Source organism: Simochromis diagramma, unplaced genomic scaffold (assembly GCF_900408965.1).
Source record: "Simochromis diagramma unplaced genomic scaffold, fSimDia1.1 OVJJ01000125.1, whole genome shotgun sequence".
Lineage (NCBI taxonomy): Eukaryota > Metazoa > Chordata > Actinopteri > Cichliformes > Cichlidae > Simochromis > Simochromis diagramma.
Window position 1 is genome coordinate 98,327 of NW_024387162.1, and position 24,226 is coordinate 122,552.

General features: G+C 42.7%; 1 protein-coding gene across 1 annotated transcript in view; it reads left to right on the forward strand.

Moving 5' to 3' along the window:
* Positions 1-773: 773 nt before the first annotated feature.
* Positions 774-24,226, forward strand: part of reck (reversion-inducing-cysteine-rich protein with kazal motifs) — a 91,697-nt gene continuing 68,244 nt past the window's right edge. The window contains exons 1-3 of the mRNA XM_040048815.1: positions 774-1,054; positions 18,588-18,646; positions 21,660-21,734. Of these exons, the coding sequence (XP_039904749.1) occupies positions 982-1,054; positions 18,588-18,646; positions 21,660-21,734 (207 nt within the window). The 5' untranslated portion in view covers positions 774-981. The remainder of the gene's footprint in view (positions 1,055-18,587; positions 18,647-21,659; positions 21,735-24,226) is intronic.

Genomic DNA, 24,226 nt, shown 5'->3' on the forward strand with positions numbered 1-24,226 from the left:
AGGTGCGGTGACTCCCAAGCTAGGCGAGTGGCTCCAGCAGATCCTGGGAACAACATCGGAGATCTCTGTCCAGAAGAGCGCAGTCCTGGGAACAGCTAAGATACTGCGCAGGACCCTCAAGCTCCCAGGCTTCTGGTAGAGGACCCGAGCTTGAAGGATAAACCGCCCGCAGGGGCGTGCTGGGTGTTTATATATATATATATATATATATATATATATACATATATATATATATATATATATATATATATATATATATATATATATACACACACACACATATATATATGCATGTGTATGTGTGTGTGTGTTATTGTAAACATTCATTAAAGTCTCTCACTGTACTAAGAGTAACTTATAAATATATTACTCATATGGGTAGGCAGCCAGCGTCTGTAATGTTGGTTTATGTTGGTTTATAATGGAGCACTGTAACAAAAAATAATTTCCCCCAGGGATCAATAAAGTATTCTGATTCTGATTCTGATTAATACAAAAACTGCTCAACTGCCGGGGACCACTCAGCTCGGCCACGCCAAAAACTCACTGAAATCTGACATTTTTCTTCAGTGAGTTCATTCTGAGATTAAAGTCTTTTATGTCAGATTTCTGCCTTTTTCTCTGACTCGTGTTTGATGACCTCAGTAGTTCTAAAGTCCAAAGCTGATTAGGAGTACTGACTGCTAACAGACTGTGCCTGGGAGGGACTAGTATAGACCTTTATGTTTTTCGCTGAGAAACATAATAACAGTGACCGTAAACATGAGGGTTAAACTGCAGCATACACTGAACAGACGTGGAATATCTACTTAACCGGACTCCGGCTTCAATCTGCGCATGCTCTCTGCGGTCGCCAAACCTGGGGTTGTGGACACAGGGAGGGATAGAGAGGGCAGCGAGAGAGCGAGCGGCGACCCAATGAGCAACATGTTGCATTTTCTATGTCTTCTTTTCCACGATGCACTTTAGGATTTCAATAAGATGCGTGTGTGTTTCCAGATAACCAGTTTCCTTCTCGCCGTAAACTTTTACAGCCGGCCAGTGCGAGCTCAGGGTGAGTGTGTGCCTTATATTCTTAAACTCGACTAACTCAGATGTTCGTCTGCTTTAATGTTGTGCTGAAAAAACACTGACTGTGTTTATTCAGTGACAACTGGCATCGCATTCACCGTAGAGATGTACTGAGAGTCCACTTTCTTCATATTCTTACAGCCGGATACTTTAATGTTGGTAAATTTAGATAGCACACAAAGTCGCCATTAGGTTTTATTCTGAAACTTTAAAGTGTTTGTGTAAACGTCCAAACGTGTGATTACGGTTCACTGTTGATAAATAACAAAGGTTGTACTGGTTCACACTGCAAGCTACCGCCCACCGAGGAATGTGTAAGTGTGGAAATAACGGTTTAAACACTCACACACACACACACACACACACACACACACACACACACACACACACACACACACACACACACACACACACACACATTTGGAAAGTTGGAGCTCCACAGTGATTGGAGATTTTCCTACGCGACAGGATTTAGTGGTAAATGTTTCCGATCATCTGAATAACTTTAATATTAGTGAAAGCATTGAGGACGTTAGCTTTACCCTCCTGCGAAACGCGACGTGTTGAGTTGACGTCTTGTTTTAAATACACAGAAGCCTTCGAGCTTTTAAGGACAAAGATCAAAGTTAATATAAACTCGTCCCAAAATGTATCCTTCTGTCATTTATGGATGTATGCTTTCAAAATAGCAGATTTGTTCCTTGTGCGACAAATTACAGGAAGGAAACGGGGCGGACATAGCGGGTCGGGTGGGCGAGTTAAAAGCGAATGTGACGAGCAGTTTAACGTGTATATACAGAGCTGCTAGGAAGAAGTCTGTCTGTGTTTTATTTATCAGCAAAATCACTGTTCAGCTCGGCTCCTATAAATGTTCCCCAACACATGTGTACTTTAAATAAACAAAATGAAAATGTAGTCCTGAGTTAGGTCTCTGTCTGTGGTGAGAAGGGCACCACAGATGCTGTTTGAATAAAAGAAAGAGCCCATGTAAACATGAATGAAGAGCCAGTCATTAATGCTTTTCATCAACTCTGTGGAACTTAGTGAGTGTCTTATCTAACTAACTCAACTAGCAGTGTGTGAACTGGCGAGCGCTTTGATGTTCAGTGCACATGGGTGCAGGATGTGGATTTGCTCTGGCTAAATATCTGTTTTTTCACCGCTTGCACATCTGTCCTCAACATGAAAGAAACAAAAGACTTAGATCCTCATTCGGGGTGCATATTGTCGGGCAGGCTGGCGACAGGAATAAGGCTCTCGCCATGTGTTAAAGTGATGACCGGCCTTTAGTTGATACTGTTTTCTTCGCACTTTGTGTAGAAATTCCACACATTATTTTTGCTCTGCTGAGTTTTTTGCAAAATTTCTCTCGTCTGCTCGCTTGATGTGATTCAGTTGTGAAGGCTGGCCATGAGAGAACGCATCTGGAACCAATTTGACTCCACGGAGCCTGAGGGGGAGAGGAGGGATGTAAATGGCAGCCCTTTTCTTTCCATGTCCACTGTGAGCAGACATGAGTCTCCGAAGCTTAATTATAGTTTGGTGAACAGCAGATTAAAGTGGAGCACACAGAGTTGCATTTCTTGGCCGGGGTTTGGAATATTGCTGAATTGACTCAGAAATAGATGGTTTCATCCAAACAGAAAAACATTTTTTGCTTTTTGTCAGACTAAAAAATCTAAGATTAAAAAAATGAGAAAGAAATCCAAAAAAATGATAAAAGTAAACAAGGTTTGATTTGAGTTTATCAGGGCAACGATCTGTTCTCAAAACATGTAGCAGGAATTATCATTTTATGTTGTATCGATCCTTTCCCTGCCGCTTATCCTTTTAAAGGATTGCGGGGGGTCTGGAGCCTATCCCAGTCAGGTGAGAGGGTGGGTACACCCTGGACCCTGTCTGTGTGTGCCTGTTTGTCTGTGTCTATATGTCAGGTCAGGTCTTAGACTCCACCTCTCTGGGAACTCCCAGGCCCTCCAAGGCCTATCTCCCCTCACCACACTCCCTGCCGGTGACTGATGCCCTCAGGGGTCGGTGCATTGGTGGTTCTTGGTGTCCGGGGCTGGGCGCTCAGGTATGTACCGGCTCACTCCCGGTGACTACTTGGCGGGGCCTGGCGCCTGTTGCTCGGTCAGGCCTCTTCCGGGGCAAAGGGGGCCCTCGGGCCTCCGGCCTCTGGGCCTGCGGCTCGGTTCACTCTGGCACAGCTGGCTGCCGGCAGAGCTGGCGGGCACGCCACTGCAGCCCCCTCTAGCTTCTGCTCCGTGGCTGCTGGGTGACCCCTCGTGTGGGGATCTCCTCAGCTCTTCCCAGGAGGGTGGCACGGATGCCCCTCCGGTGGTCCTCCTTGGGCTCTCGTACTCTGGGGCCTCTGGATGTCTGGAGCCTGGATCTCCTCCATGCCTGCTTCATACCCTGGGGGACGGGGCTATGGCCCCCCACACCCTCTAGCAGATCGTTACATGGGGAAACCTTTTGAATACAAGCGCGCTGATCCACACAGGTGTGCACTGTTCATAGACGTAAACTACACCTTTATTGGCTGCTACTTCCAAGCACATTGTGCGCTGTCGGTCCTGCTTGCTGCACAAAAACATTCAATATTTAGTATTTACTGCTGTTTACACTTAGCTAGATTAACGTGATGGTGTTGTGTTTAGTAATTTGCTCTGTTTTTTTGCTTGTTTTCTCTTAAGTGCCCGTTCTCGCTGTCCCTCTTCCCTTCTGTTTTTCTTTTCCTCCCTCTTTCTCCCTTTCCTATCCCTCAGTCATGTCTGTCCCGTCTGTAACAACTGAAAATAAAATAAAATAAATAATAACAACAAACGTCGATCAAATAGACCAATACGGCAAGGCCGTGATGATCCATTTGGCAAAGTAAATCCACTGGGTCTCCTTGTTGGTCTTCAGACAACAGTTCTGACGGCTAAAGAACCAAATGGGACAGGAAAAAAAAGAAAAAGGTGACACTCTGGACCGGTTGCCAGTGTGTCACAGGGCTAATATATACTCAGTGTTGGGAAGGTTACTTTTAAAATGTATCCCACTACAGATTACAGATTACATGCCCCAAATGTATTTTGTAACATATTCCGTAACGTTACTCAATGAGAGTAACGTATTCTGAATACTTTGGATTACTTAATATATTATCATGCTTTTTACAACTACATGAACTATTGCTGTGTGATTTATTACTATTACTGAAGGTTACTCTCCATACCAACACCAACTAGATGTTTAAATCTTAATATAAATGAGTAACAGTAGGTGGACATTAGGTAAGGCTGCACTTTTTGCAGTGATCTCGTATAGAAACTATTCCACGCGTATATAAAACAGGTCCGCGGCTCTGAACCGTAGTAAAGGGACCTCTGGCTAATACGTCGGGTTCGTGTCGGGCTCGTAGCTGAAAACTAGCTTTACTTTGTTGTCTGGGTCAACTTTGCTAGCAGAGACAGAGAGAGGCGTTGAAAGGCTGCTGCAACGGAACTTATTGTTTCAGAGGAAAACAGGAACACAGCGTACAGTCGAGTCTTAACAGCTTACTTACAACTGGGCCACACTGCCCATCAGGCTGCATTCTTTAGGGCGATGCCTGTAACTCTCTGCCTGTTGCCTTCATATTAAATAATTTTTTGAACAATAATTTTTATTAATATTTCTTCACATCATTATGCAGCTGCAAGCAGAGGTGAGACAATGGCCGCGAGATTGAGACACAGGCATTTGAGCCTCTTAATGCGTGTTCTGTTTGGGTTTCCACCGGCGTGGCATTACCAAAAACAGAGAGGGGACAGCCGAACATATGAAATAGGAAAAGACCACCGTGTAATCCCTTTATTTCAACAAAGTAACTGTACTCTGAATACCACCTTTTTAAACTGTAACAGAATACAGTTAGTCGTATTTTGAATACATAACAGCGGTACATGTATTCCATTACTCCCCGACACTGCAGATAGTTACCCTAGCCTCCCTAACTTCATGTCTTTGGGAGGAAGTAGTACACAAACACAGGGAGAACCCGGCCTGATAGGGGAATTGAACCCATAACCTCGACACTGTGAGGTAACAGTGCGAACCACCATGCCATCCGTTATAATCTCATGACAGCATATATCTTTTCTTAAAACCCTCACTTTGATAGTTCCAGCATTCCCAGTGTTTTGCTTGGACAGAGATGGCTGACCCCCGTACTTTGCTCCCCAGAGACTTAGTTGAAAACACATTGCTATCAAAGGCAGCAGCAGCAGCATAGCTGTAGATTGTAAACACACATTTTCAGAACAAGAGAATGAATCTCAGAGTAACACATTATGATATTCATATGTAGGGTGTCATTAAATACCATTTGGTTAGCAGCTGTATCGCAGATCTACTTCCTGTGCACCTACAACCAATTTCTAAACTCTTTAAAAGTTGTATTAATGACTTTCAAATCATTTTGTGTAGTGACTTTGCACCAGTGCAGGCAGGAGGATTTTGTGGTTGATTCACTTGCAGACAAAGAATCCAGCTTCAAGGTGCAGCTCCATTTGTGCATCTTTATGCTTCAGTAATCAGGCTAAACAGCAGTCAAGTCTAAAGACAAGCAAGCTACTCCAAGGCAACCTAAACAATTCAAAACAACTGACATGCACACAAAGTGAAGCGGCCAATCAAAAGTACACACTACACCCTATTTATGTTACCTTAACTAGTGAAAGTGTTTCCTCTTTATTAGCTGAAAGATATCCCACACGACATGCGTGCCAGTTGTAACTCCAGGAACAGACATGCAGTTATCCTTTTACATTAAGTCATGATTTCTGCCTCCAGTAGGAAACACACTTTAGTACGGGGCCTTTCTTGGTCAGCAACTCTTCCCATTCCCGTCTTGTCAATGAAAAGAGTCATAAAGTTGTGCTTTATGTCGGACCACTTAGGTCTTTCCTACAATATTTGCTGAAGCAGGTATTCCTTGGAAAACCTCCATGAGAGATCAGCCATAGACTGGACCTGTACTCAGCAGTGACGTGCAGATGTGATCCTTTTGAACTTCCCTTAGGAAGCAGGGAGGAAGGGAGATGTCTTTAACAAGAAGAGATGATTGGGAGGAGTGTTCCCTCTAATCTTTCACGTGTCTGAGCGAGCACACAAACTCCCTGAGCGTCCCTTGGACCACTGTGAGCGACAGCAGACGTGTGCACTGTGGTCACGCCAGCATCCAATCCATCCAAGTTACATGGTTTATTAAAATAATCAAATTACAGCATTTACATTTATGTTAGACGACTTTTAATTAACTGCTTTAGCCCACTTACAATGAAAATGCAAATAAATCTAGTCATTGACCTGTGTAGCATGTTAACACTGTTGGAAGGAAAAATAACTTGAACTCCAATTTTGAAAAGAAAACTCTCTCTCTCTCTTTTCTTTTAATATAAAGCTCTGACTGTATTATGAGTCTGTGGTCTGGGAGAGAGTCTGTAACTCTGTCTGCAAAATACAGTAAATAATGACCAATGTTGGGTAATTAATTATATAGTTACTTCTTCAAAAAAGTAACTGAGTTATGCAAGAACAACGTTTTTTGCAGCTGTTTACCTAAAAATGCAGCCAAGGCGTTTTTTAAAATAAAACTATTTACAGAACAATCAGCTGTTCTGCATCAAATCTGATGCCACACAAATTATTTGTGCCGCTCCAAAATAATTTCTGTCCACTATGAGATGAAGGAGAACAACAGCCTGATACCTGCAGGCCTGACAGCAGCAGATGTATCACTGCTGTAACACCTGTAACACTCAGCAGGCGCCTCATTGTTCTGACACACAACAAAACTACTGACTACACTACACACTAACTACACACTAACTACACACTAACTACACAAGATTAGCTTTTCCCGTCAGTTGTTCCGTCTGTCCTGCTCACATCTCCAATGGTTGTTCACGTTGTCATTAACGTGGCTTCACTCCACATCAGCCGCTTTGCTAAAACACCGGTGTCGGCACATAAGGACGCTGTCATAGCCTGTCAGCCACGTTGATTAGCTGCGTATATACGAATGTGAATCGCGTGATTGGCTGGACTATGGGATAAGGTGGCATCGTTGTAATCCCATACTTGAGCAGCCAGTCACTGACTAACACTGCAAAACAGAATTGTTAACGTATTTACTTTAATTTCAATTCAGGTGGATTTTTTTTGTGCGCAATGCAGATTTTCTGTGTGCAGAGACGTGCTAGCAGTGCGCAGCTTAGAGGGAACACTGATTGGGGGTTAATGCTTCTAAATCAGTGGGGTCTTTACATGGCTTAGTGGTTGTTGTTGGCCCAGACAGGCATTAACCCTTCCACTGCTGCTCTGCTTTTTGCCACTTTCAGTTTGCTCCATGTCTCTTCTGACTGTTTCTCCTCATATTTAGAAGAGTTAAGTTCCAGCTTTTATTCTTCCTGTCAAATCATCCTGGACTCTGTGGCTCCATTAAGAACTAGGCAGCCTAAAGCTGAGCCTAATGACAGAACCTTTGCTGTCAGAAGGCAACGTCACCGAGCAGAACATCGGTGGAAAAAAAGATGAACTGCAGGTGTCATTTCAAAGTTTAAACCACTGCTGGCGTCACAACCAAACATGTTGCAAACAGGATTTCTGCCGACAGTCATAACTGCCCTCGTGTGTTATTTAACACTTTTGTTCTTAATACTCCACATGATGTCTGTTTGTACGCCTCTCCAGTCATCTTCAGTGCTTCCTTATTGAAAATGTTTCCACCACCAGGGCCGGTATCACAGCTCCTGACCCATCTGTCTCTGTCCCTGGCACTGCTGCTTTCACTCAGTTTAAGCCTTTGATGCTCTCACTTTTAGAGGAAATGGTTCACCATATTAAGCCCTCAGGTTCGTCCTGTGATCCTGTCCCTAACGATTTTTTAAAATAAAGTTTGCTTAGTATAGGGCAGTCTGTTCTTACCATTATTAGCAGCAGTCTGTTCTCTGGTGAGGTTCCTGCAAAATGCAAATGTGCAGCAGTGCAGCCACTGCTTAAGAAGCCTGGCCTTGATCACGCTGTCCTGGCTAATTACAGACCTATTATAAGCTGCATTTCCTTTATAATGTTTTCTAAATATTTATTTGAAAAATATTTTCTAGATGAGCACCAAATCTGCATCAGTAAGGGTCTCTGACAACATCCTTCTTGCATGTGATTCTGGTAACCACGTTGTTCTGGTTCTGCTTATTTAACCGCTGTCTTGAACACAGTAGACCACAACGTTTTAAAATCTCGATTACATTACTCAGTGGGCACTTAAATGCTTTAGGTCTTATCTGGCAGAACTTTCACTGTGAACCTTCTCTGCTGCTTCTCTGGCATCCCAAAGGGCTCAATTTTAGGGCCACTGCTCTTTTCGTTATACCTGCTGCCTCTGGGTTCCATCCTTAGCTTGGTTGGCTTTAAACTTTTTACATTTTAATGAAAAGAAAATAGAGGTGGTGGTGTTTAGAGCCAGTGGTCCCTGTCAGTCCTCCTCTGTTGATTTGGGACCCCAAACCAACAGAAGTATATTCTAAACCTGTTATTACTGAGCTTGGTTATAAGTTGAAAAGTCACATCAGAACTGTGTTCAGTTTTTATCATTTAAAGCGATTGGCAAGGATGAAATCGCTTCTTTGTAGGCAACACTGGCAAACAGTGATGCATACTTTTCTGGATTACAGTAATTCACTTTGTGTGACAGTCAATCAATCGTTATTCTGCCCTGTTCACTGCACTGGCTGCCTGTTTTTTAGAGTTCATTTTAAAAATATTTGTTTTAAAATGTTCTCACAGTCTTGCTGCAGCTTACCTCTCTGAGCATCTTCATCGCTACATGGATGTCAGATTCTAAGGTCAGCTGACCAGCTGCTCCTAGAAGTACCAAAATCCAGGAGGAAGCTCAGAGGGGGCGGGGCTTTCTCTACTGTTGCACGTTAGCCAGGCCCTTCACTGTCCACTTTTTAAAACGCATCTTAAAACCCATTTTTATTCGTTAGCTTTTGACCTTAGCAAGACTTCACTTTTCTTTTAGTTATTTTACCTTTTTAATTGGTTTGTTTTATATCTTATGCATTTTTATTTTGTAGTTCCAATGTACAGCACTTTGTGTCAGTTGTGTTAAGCACTTTATATGGTATGGTGTTGTATGGTATGGCATTATTGGATGTGTTAACGGTTAACATCTGTTAACTATAGCTTCCACTTAACAGAGAGCATTTTGCAGTTCCTCTTCATTAAGACTCTAAGCTTTAACAATCGAGGAGTTTTTGTCTATTTCCAACTACATCGTTTTTACAGCTCTCATATTCACACTCCTATTCAACACTTTAATTTAGCTGTAGAAGCAGCAATAGCTGTCTCGATCTCAAGCTGTTCCCTTCTTGCCTTTAACTTACATTTTTCAGTGCCTAAGGCTTTTCTTTGTGATGCTGCATATGCAAGCAGAACAGCACACTCTGCTCCCTCTTTCTGCTGTACAAACAATATGGATGAAATTTGATGAGCAGCTACTAGCTGAGCTTCTTGCAAAACTGAGACCTGATTCCTTTTCAGCTGGTGTAGCTGTCAGTGACACGCTGTCATCTGGGCTCAAATCTTCTTGATGCTGATGTCTTGTTGTGATGATCCGGTTTTCAGCTTCAGTTATAAAGCCACTGAACTGCTCCTCTTTTTGGACTGAACCAAAACATGTGGTCCACATTCTTTCCATCTTCTGGCAACACATGTGTTTGCACATGTGAATTCTTCATGTAGTTCTGAGAAAATATTTAAATGCTCATCGGGTGGCTGTAGCTCAGGTGGTAGAGCTACAGCCACCCGATGGTGGCTGTACCTCTGAAGGTTGGTGATGGTTGGTGGTTTGATTCCTGGCTTCCCCTAGTCTGCATGCCAAATATCCTTGGGCATGTAGACTTGGGCAAGATACTAACCCCAAATTGCTCTCCGATGCATCCATCGGAGTGTGAATGTTAGCTATAAAGCACTTAGAAAGATGTGCTGGTGTGAATGAGTGAATGCACAAGTTGTGTAAAGCGCTTTGAGTGCTCAGATGAGTAGAAAAGCACTATATAAGAACCAGTCCATTTACCATCAACAATGTCATTAGTCCATCATGGGCTCATTTTATTAGAAGCTGAGTAACGTAATGAGGAAGAACACTCAGAAGCAGGATGGTTTTACTTAATGTAGTGGCTTATCTTCTTATAGTATATGAATTCCCGCTTACTTGGCTGTTTTGCTTCCACCATGATAAAAATCACACTTCCTGCACAGCTTTTTCTCTCTCCCAGTTGTACTTCAAGATCAGTTAACCATCAAAAATCTGTTTCTGCATGATTCGCTTGGTTATTATGCACCAGTCTACTGTTTTGTACAGTGCTGTCGCCCGCTGTCTATTTTTGTTTGTTTTTCTTGAAAAATGACCTCTGACAAGAAAGCCTCATTTCTGCTGTTCAGTACCGAAGATGTTGAAACTTTTATAAATGATGCCAAATTGCAAAACTCTTAGCCATGTCTCTAATGAAACCTCTGTAACTTTGCTCTGCTTTACTTCAGCAGCATCAGGTAATCATGTTGATTCATGGTTTTCTTCAGTTTTTGATCTACTGCAGAACTGACTTTGTAAAACCAGGCTCTTATCTTCAGTTACTTTGACACAAAGGCATCTGCTGTGGTGCTTACACCTTCAATGAAGTCTCACAAGTGTCAGCTTTGTTTTTATACATAGATATGGATATGTACTGATAAATGATCATAATTATAATATTTCTGACTGTCTGAGTCAAAATTGAACCAAATCGGGACCTTGTGAATCCGAATTGAATCAGTTCTAGAAATCAGTGACGAAACCCAGCCCTAGTGATCAGTCCCTTACAGTATGAATCACCTGTTGTCACGCTGTATAAATAAAATTGAATGGAAACATTTAAGATGGACAGGTCCCAGCAGGCCAAATGGAGTGCAGCTCTGACAGTGGCTGATTGACAGTAGCTCAATGAGACTTTCAGTTGGCCTAAAAGCGATTCTGGCAAACCATCAGTCGACTCAGGAGGGGAAAGCAGTGCTTTACTCACATTGTATGCAGCGGCAGTGGGATGCTGCTGACTTCAACAGAGGATATAAGCAGGCTGTAAAAGGAACGCTTTAAAGATCTCCGCAATCCCACTGCCATACCCTTTGCAATGGAAGCAGAGTCTGGGGATCTCTTGGTTGCATGAGCTGGACGAGGTAGCCAGGGTAAGGAAAATCTGGGCTTCTCTTCTCAGACTGCTTCCCCTGTGACCTGAAACCAGATAAGTGGTGCAAAATAGATGGATGGATGGATGGATGGATGGATGGATGGATGGATGGATGGATGGATGGATGGATGGATGGATGGATGCATGGATGGATGGATGGATGGATGGATGGATGGATGGATGGATGGATGGATGGATGGATGGATGGATGGATGGATGGATGGATGGATGGATGGATGGATGGATGGATGATGGATGGATGGATGGATGGATGGATGGATGGATGGATGGATGGATGGATGGATAGATGGATGGATGGATAGATGGATGGATGGATGGATGGATGGATGGATGGATGGATGGATGGATGGATGGATGGATGGATGGATGGATGGATGGATGGATGGATAGATGGATGGATGGATGGATGGATAGATGGATGGATGGATGCATGGATGGATGGATGGATGGATGGATGGATGGATGGATGGATGGATGGATGGATGGATGCATGCATGCATGGATGGATGGATGGATGGATGGATGGATAGAATCAGAATCAGAATCAGAATACTTTATTGATCCCTGGGGGAAATTATTTTTTGTTACAGTGCTCCATTATAAACCAACATTAAGACAAGACAGACAACACGCTAACTAAGAATAGTACAATATATATATATATATATATATATATATATATATATATATATATATATATATATATATATATATATATATATATATATATATATATATATATATATATATATATATATATATCCCAGCAGTGCCTCCAGCCAGCAGCTGGATAGCGTAGTGGTTAGACTACACGCCTTTGGAGCAGAGGATCGCAAGTTCGATTCCTGCCTGCGGCGTCTGTATCCAGTAAGGGTCCTAAGGCTAGACCCCCTATGCTAAGCAAGCCTACCGCAGACATGAGCGAGACAGATAAATATCCCGGATCAACAAGGTCCGCGTCAGGTGTTGAGGAACCAGGGCACCCTGACGAAAAGTGGGCTACTGGAACAAGAAGGCATCGGTGGGCAAGAGACGAAAACAGGGCGTTGTTGGAATGCTACTACGCAAGTAACCCCAGCGGAAGGGGCTACATGAATAGGATGATGGACCTATGGATTCTCCGATACCCAACATCCACAATGACGGCGAAACAACTAGTAGCTCAGTGTTCCAACATTCGAAAGAAGGGACTGCTCTCACAGCTAGAGATTGACGAGGTACAACACAAATGCTACGGCAAGGAGGAGTCAGTGTGTTAAGTGGATGCGTTGTACAGGGAGCCACAGGCAGGAAAGATTTCCTGTGTCGTTCAGTGGTGCTTTTCGGTAATCTCAGTCTCTCACTGAACGTGCTCCTGTGACTGACCAGCATGTCATGGAGTGGGTGGGAGGTGTTATCCAACATTGTCTTTATCTTGGACAGCATCCGCCTCTCCGACACCACCTTGAGGGAGTCCAGCTCCATCCCCACAACATTACTGGCCTTACAGATTAGTTTATTAAGTCTGTTGGCATCTGCAACCCTCAGCCTGCTCCCCCAGCATGCAACAGCATAGAGGATCGCACTGGCCACAACAGACTCATAGATGCATGCATGAATGGATGGATGGATGCCTGGATGGATGGATGGATGGATGGATGCATGGATGGATGGATGCATGGATGCATGGATGGATGGATGCATGCATGGATGGATGGATGGATGGATGCATGGATGGATGGATGCATGCATGGATGGATGCATGGATGGATGGATGGATGGATGCATGGATGGGTGTTTCACATTAACCTGTCACCTCATCTGCACCTTATCTACAGTGGTTATCATATTTACACATTCGGCTGGTCATAGATAAATTAGCACAGGTGTATTGTTTTGACTGGGTCCATAATGATTACGAGGATAATGATGATTATCCTCGTACTAACAAATTCTCATATTGGACCCACTTGGTGGATTTAAATGTCATCATGTTTACTGACACAGACATGCTCTGTTCCAAAGCTGAACTTTTAGCCGTTTGGTGGTGTTTTTGACAGGAACTCTTGAAAAGGAATGTCTGTCCTTTAGTAGACATCAGTAAACAATGGCATCTGGGCAGTGGATTAAGAGCCAGATTAATTACAAAGATTTCTTCCTCCTCTCTGGTGCTCCTGCCCTGGGTGTTGCCCAGGATGCTTTATTTTAGACATTTGTCAAGTAGAAATATTGCTGTTCTAACATTTCACCCTCTGGAATGATTTCAGCTGGATTTTTATTCTTATTTCCACATATAAGGAGACATATTTGGACTTAAATGTGTGCAAACATTGTGAGTTATGAAGTTTAACATATGTAGATACTTAGACCCTCTGAGTGACGATTACAGTAATGCAGATGTTCAAACCCAAACAAACTAACTTGTCTCACTGAGAAAACAAACTGAAAACCTGCAGATGAAGAAATTAACCGACAGGCAGAACTGCAGTAGCACTTTCAGTAAATCTATGACATTTTGCAAACATCTGTACATTTTGTTCACAATATTCTCGGGAACATTAATGAAATAACAGTATATACCTGTTTCACATTTTCACTGCCTAACATCTACTCCTACTAGCAGCGAGTGAGAGATGAGATCAAATGAGTATTATTTAGTATGATGAATTAATACTGAGCCAGCTGAATTTAGCTTTCTGGTGTGTCCCTTCATAACAGTCCCAGGTTCTCGTGTTGCCTACCCTGGTTCAGAATGATTATTACTAACACAGGCATGGTGCTAAGAACAAAACAGGCCCGTGTGCATGCTCAAACATTTTGTATACACCTTTGTTTTTGTGCAGAATAAGAAAGTTGAATTTGATTTTTTCCCAGCTGTCCCCCCTTCTCCCCTGTCATTTTCACTGTGTCGTGTTCTGCTTGCTGTATGTCCACACATGTATGTGTACATTCTGGTACCCTTCAAACCAGGGCTGTTAGGTAGTAAATGATAAAATGGTAACTGCAATGGTAGATGCGACGACAGCTGACCACCAAGTAATGGATTTGATCAGTGGGACCAGAGAGGAATAAATTCATCCAACTCTGTTGTTCGAGGAGGCAGACGTTTTCTCCAAGCTAATCTAGAAGTACATTTCTATATTGAGTAATACACAAACCATTTTTTAAATTCCAGCTCATGAGGATATTTTTTTTCCAATGCATTGGGCAGGAAGGAATATGATGTATTTGCTTCCGTGTGTGGGCTACAGCAAACAAAATCATGTGGAAAGGTCTTTACGTATCCTCTGCCAGAACCTCTGCACAGGCATACGGGACCACATAGCATGCATGTAGTTCTCAGTGGAAATGCCTGTGCATATGCTTGACTCTGCGTGCCTCACATCCTTTCTTCTGTGTAGTGTGCTCCATGGACAGTTTTGTATTGTATGAGTTGTAAGTTCAGGCTTTTAGTCATTTTGAAGATGTTTAAGCCTCTTTGTGTCCAAAAGTTTTGATCTGGATTGATGGAAAAGATCTCGCTACCACTTTGTGGTTGGGAGGAAGATTGAATCATCATTTTTATTAATAACGTATACATTTGTTGTAACAATTACCCAAGTAGGTATTTCTAAGTAGAATTAACTGGGGTTAAATCCAGCTGATCACAGGCTGTGCACAGAAAACCTGCTGGATAGAAATGACTGTGAGTTGTGACTCTTTCCCCACACTGAGACACCATAATAAGACACTTTGTAAGCCATATAGGACAACTTTCTATGATAAAAACAAACTGTTACGCTTCACATTTCAATTATACGAACTTTAGATTATAATCGTATCACAGTTAGTCGACTAAAACTCAAACTTAAAGAATTTAGATGCCTGAAGTAGTCAGATGTAAAAGTATTTGGACAAACACACTTTTGTAATTTTAAATCAAAAGTGTTGCAATAACACACACACACATACACAGACACGCTTGGTCTTCATGCAGATCTCACACCTCGTGCTCCTCTGTCCCATATCTGTGGCATTTACGTATTATTTGGCTGCAGCACTTGCTTCAGTACTTGCTAGAGCAGGTCACCAACTAACTTGAAGGCTGGTGGTTTGATCCCAGTCTGCTCCAGTCTGCATGCCTGGATTGCTGGTGTGAATGGGTGAATGTGCAAGTTGTGTAAAGCACTATATAAGAACCAGTCCATTTACTGGGAGAGTTCAGGTTTCAAAAACCAGTTTCAGGCTTTATCGTTAGTTTTAATGAAGGTTTTTGTTTTAATTTTTTGTAATTCATATTTACAGAGCTTGTGTGCGATACTGTGATCTTAGTTGGTGTGAGGGAGAATTGTGTTGTAGCCATATTACAGTCCTAATGATTTCACACAGCAGAACAGTCATTCTCTCTGTTTTTGTAAATATTATATTTAGTATTTTTCCTTTATTGGATAGAGACAGCAAAGAGGAGAGAGAAAGAGGGAGACGTGCAGTAAAGGTCATCTTTAGCAGTTACGTATGTATGGAAACAATAGCAGTGTGTTTAAAACAATAATCATAAAATAAATAAGGAAACTTCATGGGAAGAAGATACATTATTGGCTGAAAATCCTTTTTACACAGTTTATTTTAAATGGCAACTATTTTGAGTAAAGACTATAACAAATATAGAATAAATATTAAACAAGGACAAAAGCGATGATAATCATACCTTAGTTTTATATTTGGTTACAACCTGATTTTTTTATTCAATTGGGAATAACGTAATAATCTCAAAGCAGCTATAAATCTGTGCCTGAGCTGAAGTAGGCACTTTGCCCTTCTCCAGCTGAGGACCATGGCCTCAGACTCTTGTCTTCACACTAGGGTGGGGTCTGCTGCAGTGTGGGTTGGAGGCCCCCACCCGATGAAGCCAACAGAACCACATCATCTGCAGATAAGAGGAGATTCTGTGCAGTTAACTTTCTTTTTCTGAATGAAGTTGATATGCTACAGCAGCGGTCCCCAGCCCCCGGGCCTCGGACTTTGGTACCGGGCTGCGAGAGTTGAGGCTCAGGTGTGAAATGTCTGGTTTTCAGGGTTTTTATCGGTGTTCAGCGTTATTTTGTTATCGTTTTTATCGTTAACTCGGTTTTCCTGGGTCTTTTCACGTGTGTTATGAATAAATCTTCTTTTTTTCGGTACTGGTACTAGTTTTATTTTGTTGTATTTATCCGCGACGCCTTAAAGGCCGGTCCATGAAAATATTGTCGGGCGTAAACCGGTCCGTGGAGCAAAAAGGTTGGAGACCGCTGTGCTGCAGTGTATTTTATTCCAACTGCTATTGAAGTGAACAGTGCGGCTCTGTGGAGGACTCTGGTTCCTGTGTGGATGCGAAGCTCAAATTGGGCCACCGCTTAACAGCCAGCCATCAGCCCTTCCCAGTCCCTCCAGTTATTACATCACCTGCCATTGTTTGCAAAATCTGTGTGTGTGTCTGAACAAGAGTTTATTTGTTCTGAGGTCATTAGGCCAAACTGTGGATGCAGCTTTAGAAATACTGAGAGGACGTATAACATCAAATGTACACATTCAAAGAGAGAAACAGTTACTGTCCAGTAAACCTAAAGGACACTTCATCATCATCATCATTTCAGGACAGCCACATAAATCACACTTTACCATGAAGGTTGCAATTTTTAGGCTACAGCGCAGGTTTGAACTTTACTCAGCAGGCTCTCCACATCACACACTCACAGCACAGCTCCTCTTTAGACACAAGTGTAAAAGACCCGCACACACAAAGCTACAGATCATTTGTTTCAGGTCTGTCAGCACACTCACTTTCTTTCACATCTCATCATGCCTGCCAACAGTGGTCATTAAGGAGGGCGCAACAAAAGGAAGCTACCGGCTGGTGCAGGGCTGGAAGACCAAACAAGGCCATGGATACAACAGAATGTACTTCTCATCGTGTTTTAAACACATGCAGTGTGTAGCGTCACACACAGGCTGTGATGAATGCAGTGTCAGTACCCCCCGGTTACTATAGTTCAGCTGTGAGGCAAGTACTTATTCTAGTATTTAGCTGAGTGATACACATGAAAGCTTTCAGCCATGTGTGTAGACAAGATGGGTTTGTGTTTTACACAGCACTGGAAATAATTTTCTCACTTTTAGTGTCATGTTTGCACTTTGAAGTCTGTAAAAGAAATGAAATGATTTGAATAATATGCCGTGGCCTTCATGTACGTCAGATCTCATCTGAACTGAGCACCTGCACAAACACACTGCACTAACTCATGTAATCCCAACTCTTTCAGGCAAAAGTATTTTTGGACAAGATACTGAAACATAAATTACTGTTCTCCTAGCAACTGCCAAACCCAGACTCATACGTCAGATGGGAAAGGGTGATCGGTCACTCTGTTATTCTCGAGAGCACAGTGGCCACGCGCTTTATTCCACTGAACCTGATGCGTTGATGGGCTTAGCGATGTAAGGGTTGGATGCAACTGGAAACCAGTTCCAAGCAAAAGTTCCGAAGCACACTTAAATACTCACATCAGTGCATAGTGGCGTCTGCTTCATCTCAACCAACCAGTTTAATGTATTTGCATAGCATGAAGGTTAGTGCAACAAAGTCACTCTGAGATTGGAAATGACATGTCAGCAGACATCATCGTCTCATGTGGATCCAGTTGAATCTATTTTACTAATATAGACCGCTGTCAACCACTTTCATGTAATCCAACAAATAGTAGAGCTTCCCATTGTTCACATTCAGGACTCTTTGTCAAAGTAGGTCAGTTTTGGTTTTTTGAGTTTGTTTTCTTTGCTTTTGCGTTTGGTTGTTTTAACAGTCCACGTGCTTCTTTAACTTGCTTGGCACCATCGTAGCATTAAGCAAACTGTACTGACAAAGACCTCACTGGGGCTAGGTGCTGCTGGCATCCCAGTTCAAGCTATCAGGCAGGTAACTCTCACAAGTGCTGTCAGTTTATCTTCTTAGGTTGGTGGTTTGTGTAATCATCTGTTCTCCCTGTTATTAACCTGCTCAGTGTCATTCGAGGGCTTTAATATATCACACTCTCATAAATCCTGACATCCAGTAACTATGCTGACTAACTTGGCTCAACTGGCATTACCCCAGTACAGTTGGAAAATAATGCCACAAAATCCCTGGATTTGCCTCCAGCCACAGCAGTGTGACTTGACATCATGTGAGAGCCGTAGCTCTGGGTGAACCAAACACTGATGACGATGCTCTAACTGACTCTAACTTGATGCTTCTGTCTGCAGATCCCTCCTGTTGCCACCATGCTGCCGAATTCTCACCTTGCAGAGAAGCTTGTGGCCAGGTATGAACATACACATTCACAAACACATAGATGCTTGTTTCATGGCTGTGTCCATTTATGTATTTGCCCTCAGAGAGCCTCCAATGAGAGGTTTTCAACCAAGTAAATGTGCTACCTGCAGTCCTCCAAAACCCCAACAGCATGTAGCTCAGCTGGGCATAGGTCAAATGCTGATTGGCTTACAAATGGCCCAGACCAGGTAAAGGATTATCATGCCCCTCCCAGACAGCACCAGGTGGACCACACACTTTGGACACTGCCTCCATTTGGCAAGAGATGCTCTCTGCAGTTAGACGGGCGTTCATTTGCTCCCTAAGGTCCTCTAACACACTACCAGTGGAACACCACGCTGATCCCACAACAAGCCTTACTCACATCAAATCAGATTGTGTCTTTGAAGCTCAAAATATCAACGTCAGTCTCAACTTTTTTTAACTGACAGAAGGTGACGCTCGCTCTCCATCCTCATGTCAGTGAAAGAGGAGTAAAGGAAATGTGAAAGAGGCTTTTGCATCAGAGCAAAAAGTAGCTGAGTGCTACAGTTTTATTGCTGCTTTAGCACTTTAAGGAGGTGCTGGGGAAATTGTGGGTGAGGGGTGAGAAGGGGGGGATGGTTTGAAGAGAGATGCCGAGTAGACCTTACTGTGATCTTATTGACCAGCAAGTGAAAGTTGAAAACCAGTAAAGAAAAAGCTCAGAAAATAATGAAATAAAGTGTTGAAAGATGCAGAAAAAGGGGAAGTAGTCTTTGGAAGGGTTAGTATTAGTTTTTGTTTTTAAGTAAAACTTTTTTACATTCAAAGATTTCAGAAAATATAAATTTAACTATTGACTTTCAGTCACAGTATCTCCAAAACACCAAGCACTGCTCTGACAGAGACGCTCTGCTGACATCACCTAGTGGTGAGCCTCGTCCCACCCAGACTGGTTTGAGGCAGAACAAACCATGTACCAGCTTTAATTCAATTTTATTTATACAGCACCAAAACACAACAACAGTCTCCTCAATGTGCTTTGTATTGTAAGGCAGACCCTACAATAATACATACAGAGAAAAACCCAACAATCATATGACCCCCTATGAGCAGCACTTTGGCGACAGTGGGAAGGAAAAACTCCCTTTTAACAGGAAGAAACCTCCAGCAGAACCAGGCTCAGGGAGGGGCGGGGCCATCTGCTGTGATTGGTTGGGGTGAGAGAAGGAAGAAAGGATAAAGACATGCTGTGGAAGAGAGACAGAGGTTAATAACAGATATGATTCAGTGCAGAGAGGTCTGTTAATACCTAGTGAGTGAACAAGAAACACCCAATGCATCATGGGAATCCCCGGTAGCCTACAACTATTGCAGCATAACTAAGGGAGGACTCAGGGTCACCTGGTCCAGCTGATCCAGATTTACGGTGTAGATTGTGTTATATACAGGGAGTGCAGAATTATTAGGCAAATGAGTATTTTGTCCACATCATCCTCTTCATGCATGTTGTCTTACTCCAAGCTGTATAGGCTCAAAAGCCTACTACCAATTAAGCATATTAGGTGATGTGCATCTCTGTAATGAGAAGGGGTGTGGTCTAATGACATCAACACCCTATATCAGGTGTGCATAATTATTAGGCAACGTCCTTTCCTTTGGCAAAATGGGTCAAAAGAAGGACTTGACAGGCTCAGAAAAGTCAAGAATAGTGAGATATCTTGCAGAGGGATGCAGCAGTCTCAAAATTGCAAAGCTTCTGAAGCGTGATCATCGAACAATCAAGCGTTTCATTCAAAATAGTCAACAGGGTCGCAAGAAGCGTGTGGAAAAACCAAGGTGCAAAATAACTGCCCATGAACTGAGAAAAGTCAAGCGTGCAGCTGCCAAGATGCCACTTGCCACCAGTTTGGCCATATTTCAGAGCTGCAACATCACTGGAGTGCCCAAAAGCACAAGGTGTGCAATACTCAGAGACATGGCCAAGGTAAGAAAGGCTGAAAGACGACCACCACTGAACAAGACACACAAGCTGAAACGTCAAGACTGGGCCAAGAAATATCTCAAGACTGGTTTTTCTAAGGTTTTATGGACTGATGAAATGAGAGTGAGTCTTGATGGGCCAGATGGATGGGCCCGTGGCTGGATTGGTAAAGGGCAGAGAGCTCCAGTCCGACTCAGACGCCAGCAAGGTGGAGGTGGAGTACTGGTTTGGGCTGGTATCATCAAAGATGAGCTTGTGGGGCCTTTTCGGGTTGAGGATGGAGTCAAGCTCAACTCCCAGTCCTACTGCCAGTTTCTGGAAGACACCTTCTTCAAGCAGTGGTACAGGAAGAAGTCTGCATCCTTCAAGAAAAACATGATTTTCATGCAGGACAATGCTCCATCACACGCGTCCAAGTACTCCACAGCGTGGCTGGCAAGAAAGGGTATAAAAGAAGAAAAACTAATGACATGGCCTCCTTGTTCACCTGATCTGAACCCCATTGAGAACCTGTGGTCCATCATCAAATGTGAGATTTACAAGGAGGGAAAACAGTACACCTCTCTGAACAGTGTCTGGGAGGCTGTGGTTGCTGCTGCACGCAATGTTGATGGTGAACAGATCAAAACACTGACAGAATCCATGGATGGCAGGCTTTTGAGTGTCCTTGCAAAGAAAGGTGGCTATATTGGTCGCTGATTTGTTTTTGTTTTGTTTTTGAATGTCAGAAATGTATATTTGTGAATGTGGAGATGTTATATTGGTTTCACTGGTAAAAATAAATAATTGAAATGGGTATATATTTGTTTTTTGTTAAGTTGCCTAATAATTATGCACAGTAATAGTCACCTGCACACACAGATATCCCCCTAAAATAGCTCAAACTAAAAACAAACTACAAACTACTTCCAAAAACATTCAGCTTTGATATTAATGAGTTTTTTGGGTTCATTGAGAACATGGTTGTTGTTCAATAATAACATTATTCCTCAAAAATACAACTTGCCTAATAATTCTGCACTCCCTGTAAAGTCATGACTTTTGCTTTTTCCTGCAGCTCACCACTATAAAGAGTGAGTCGCGTCTGAAGCATCTCCTGCAGAGGTTACCTGGTTACTGTCCAGAGTCTATGGTGAGTCCATTTCACATACAGCAGCTACACGTACACTAACCAACAAGATGGTTTCTATTGGAAGCCTTGTCTCATGATTGTATTGTGTTGTGTCATAAGGTTTGATTGTATAACGCTTAGAAAATGTTGTGAATAAAATTTTTGTTAGCCTGACAGAGTAACTCGTATATATTTTGGCTCTAATATGCATAATTTCTGCAGAAGACTCATATCAGCATCTCTGCAATATAACTGACACATGGACATGAGTTTGTGTGGATGCATGTTGGAGTGTGTGGGCAGGGTTCGCTCAGGTACAGTTGGCCCTGAAGTTAATGAGAAGCCAGTACAACAGAATTTACAGGATGCAGGAGCGTACTTAGAAGATCTAGGGCCAGAGCTACTGCACGTGAGCCCAGTCCCCAAATAGTACTGATCGGTGTGGTTAGTTTTTTGGATCATTTACAACATTTGCATTGTTTTCAGTTCATTTTTCTACCAAGAGCTGTGCACTTTAGCTCAAACTAATAGATGATGTTCAGCAGCAACACAAGGAGCTGTTGTTAATTACAGTAAGAAAAACAAATAACTAGTACACATGTTAAATTTAGGCCTACGCAGGTCATTATAATGCAAACAGGCTCCAGTAACAACAGGCTGATGTAGAACTATAGCCCATGTTCTCTAGCATTCTTGTATTTCGACAACTTGCGAAGGAATAAAACTTTGAGGACTAAAACAAACCATGAACTACTCACTGACAAAGGTTTATTTTTATGCTCTGCGACCAACGCTGTTGCTACAAAAGTTTCTTCTGCTGGATCTGTTTGCTAAAAACAAAATGGATTTGCAGACTTTGTGAGGGAGTCCGTGCTCCTGAGCTGTAAACAGCTGGGAGGGCTGGTGGGCGGGGCAGCGTGGACAGCCAGGTTAATGCGACTCAAGAACAAGATGATGAAGGACTTTGAAACTCATACCATAGATGCATGAAAAATAGTAGTATTTCAGTATCGTCACCATGTGTGTGGTGATTTCACTGACATGTTGTGACACTGGGAGGCAGGTTCAGTTTGATGGTGTTTCACATGTAATTTGACTTTCCTCGTCTTGGTCTCCCTGAGAGGTTTCAGCTAACGCCCAACGCTGTCCTCATCATCTCATATACATGTTAACCTACCCTTATCCTTTCTTATGTTGCTGTGTGAATCCTCTGGATCGTTACATAGTTACTCATTAAAATAACTCTGTTAGGTGATTGCTGGGCTCAAACAAACAGCTTGACCAGCTGGCATTCTCGCCGTCCCTCTGACCACTGAGTCTAGAGCTGCCCTCTGCCCTGTCAGTTAATAAACTGTGGAAATCTCTGAGTGCAGAATAGATTATGGAGATTATGATCTTTGATGTTGTTCTAGTAACCTTACTGTCCTTAGCTTTGCTTCTTTTTTCTTTTGCACAACTAAATTAGATTATTCACCGTCTCATGTATGCTTTCACACCATCCCAAAGGATACCAGGGGACAGGTGATGTGTGGTAGAGTTCCTGTCATTCTGCACTGATGCCTTTGACAATGCCAGAGCTGCAGGAGCTACTGCTGGTATCTGTGTATGTCAGACTGATTGGTGAAGAAACAGATCAGAGTACGATCAAAAAAAGTGTCCTTGGGGACGTTTGTCTGTATATTGTCCATGTGTCTGTCAGACCAGGCTCCTCTAGGTGCTTATCTGAGACATTTCTAAGGTGGGTTGTCTGTGCGTGTGTGTGCATCCAGGTGAGATCCACTCCAGTGTGAGTCATGTGATAAAATGATGACTGCGTATGTCCAGAAGAGAAACATGGATACTTTCAGTGGACCTGTTTTCATATTCAGTCTCCTTTCTAAGTCTTTGTGACTGTTGACTGTTGTATAATGAACTTCCCTGTGTGCTAGTACTGATACCTGAGGAGTGAAACACTTTGTGCTTTCCAAAGACCTGAAACTCTCTCTGGGTCTGTGGTTGATTAACAAGCTGTGATGGATGATTGCTGCTGTTCCTCTCTGTGAATCAGAGCTTCAGTGTAAAAACAGATCACAGCGGCTGCTGGGTGGGAGGAGGCAGCGTTCCCTTGTAGTGACAAATGTATTCGCTGTACAATTTAAGAATACTCACATTCAAAATACTGTAGGCTGATCATTTTGTGGAGTTGTTGATCTCTAAATCGTAATGACAGTAATGAGAGTAGACTGAGGTCAGACCTGCGAATGGTGAAAACTGCAGATTTTTCTGAAGATGTGTTGTTTGATATCTGGTTTAATCAGCACATTTCATTAAATATGATTTGTCTGCTGGGGTTGTCTGCCAGCAGTTTCCAGTTAACTGAATGTAAGGTGCAATATCAGCAGCCCATCCACGATCCTGATTTCCATAAGTGAGAGATGGATGAAGAAAGCTGTGAAGAGAACACAGCTGACATGTCAACAAGTGTACGTCTTACTGTCCTGTACCAGCTCGAAGACATGTGTCTGCGTCCCTCA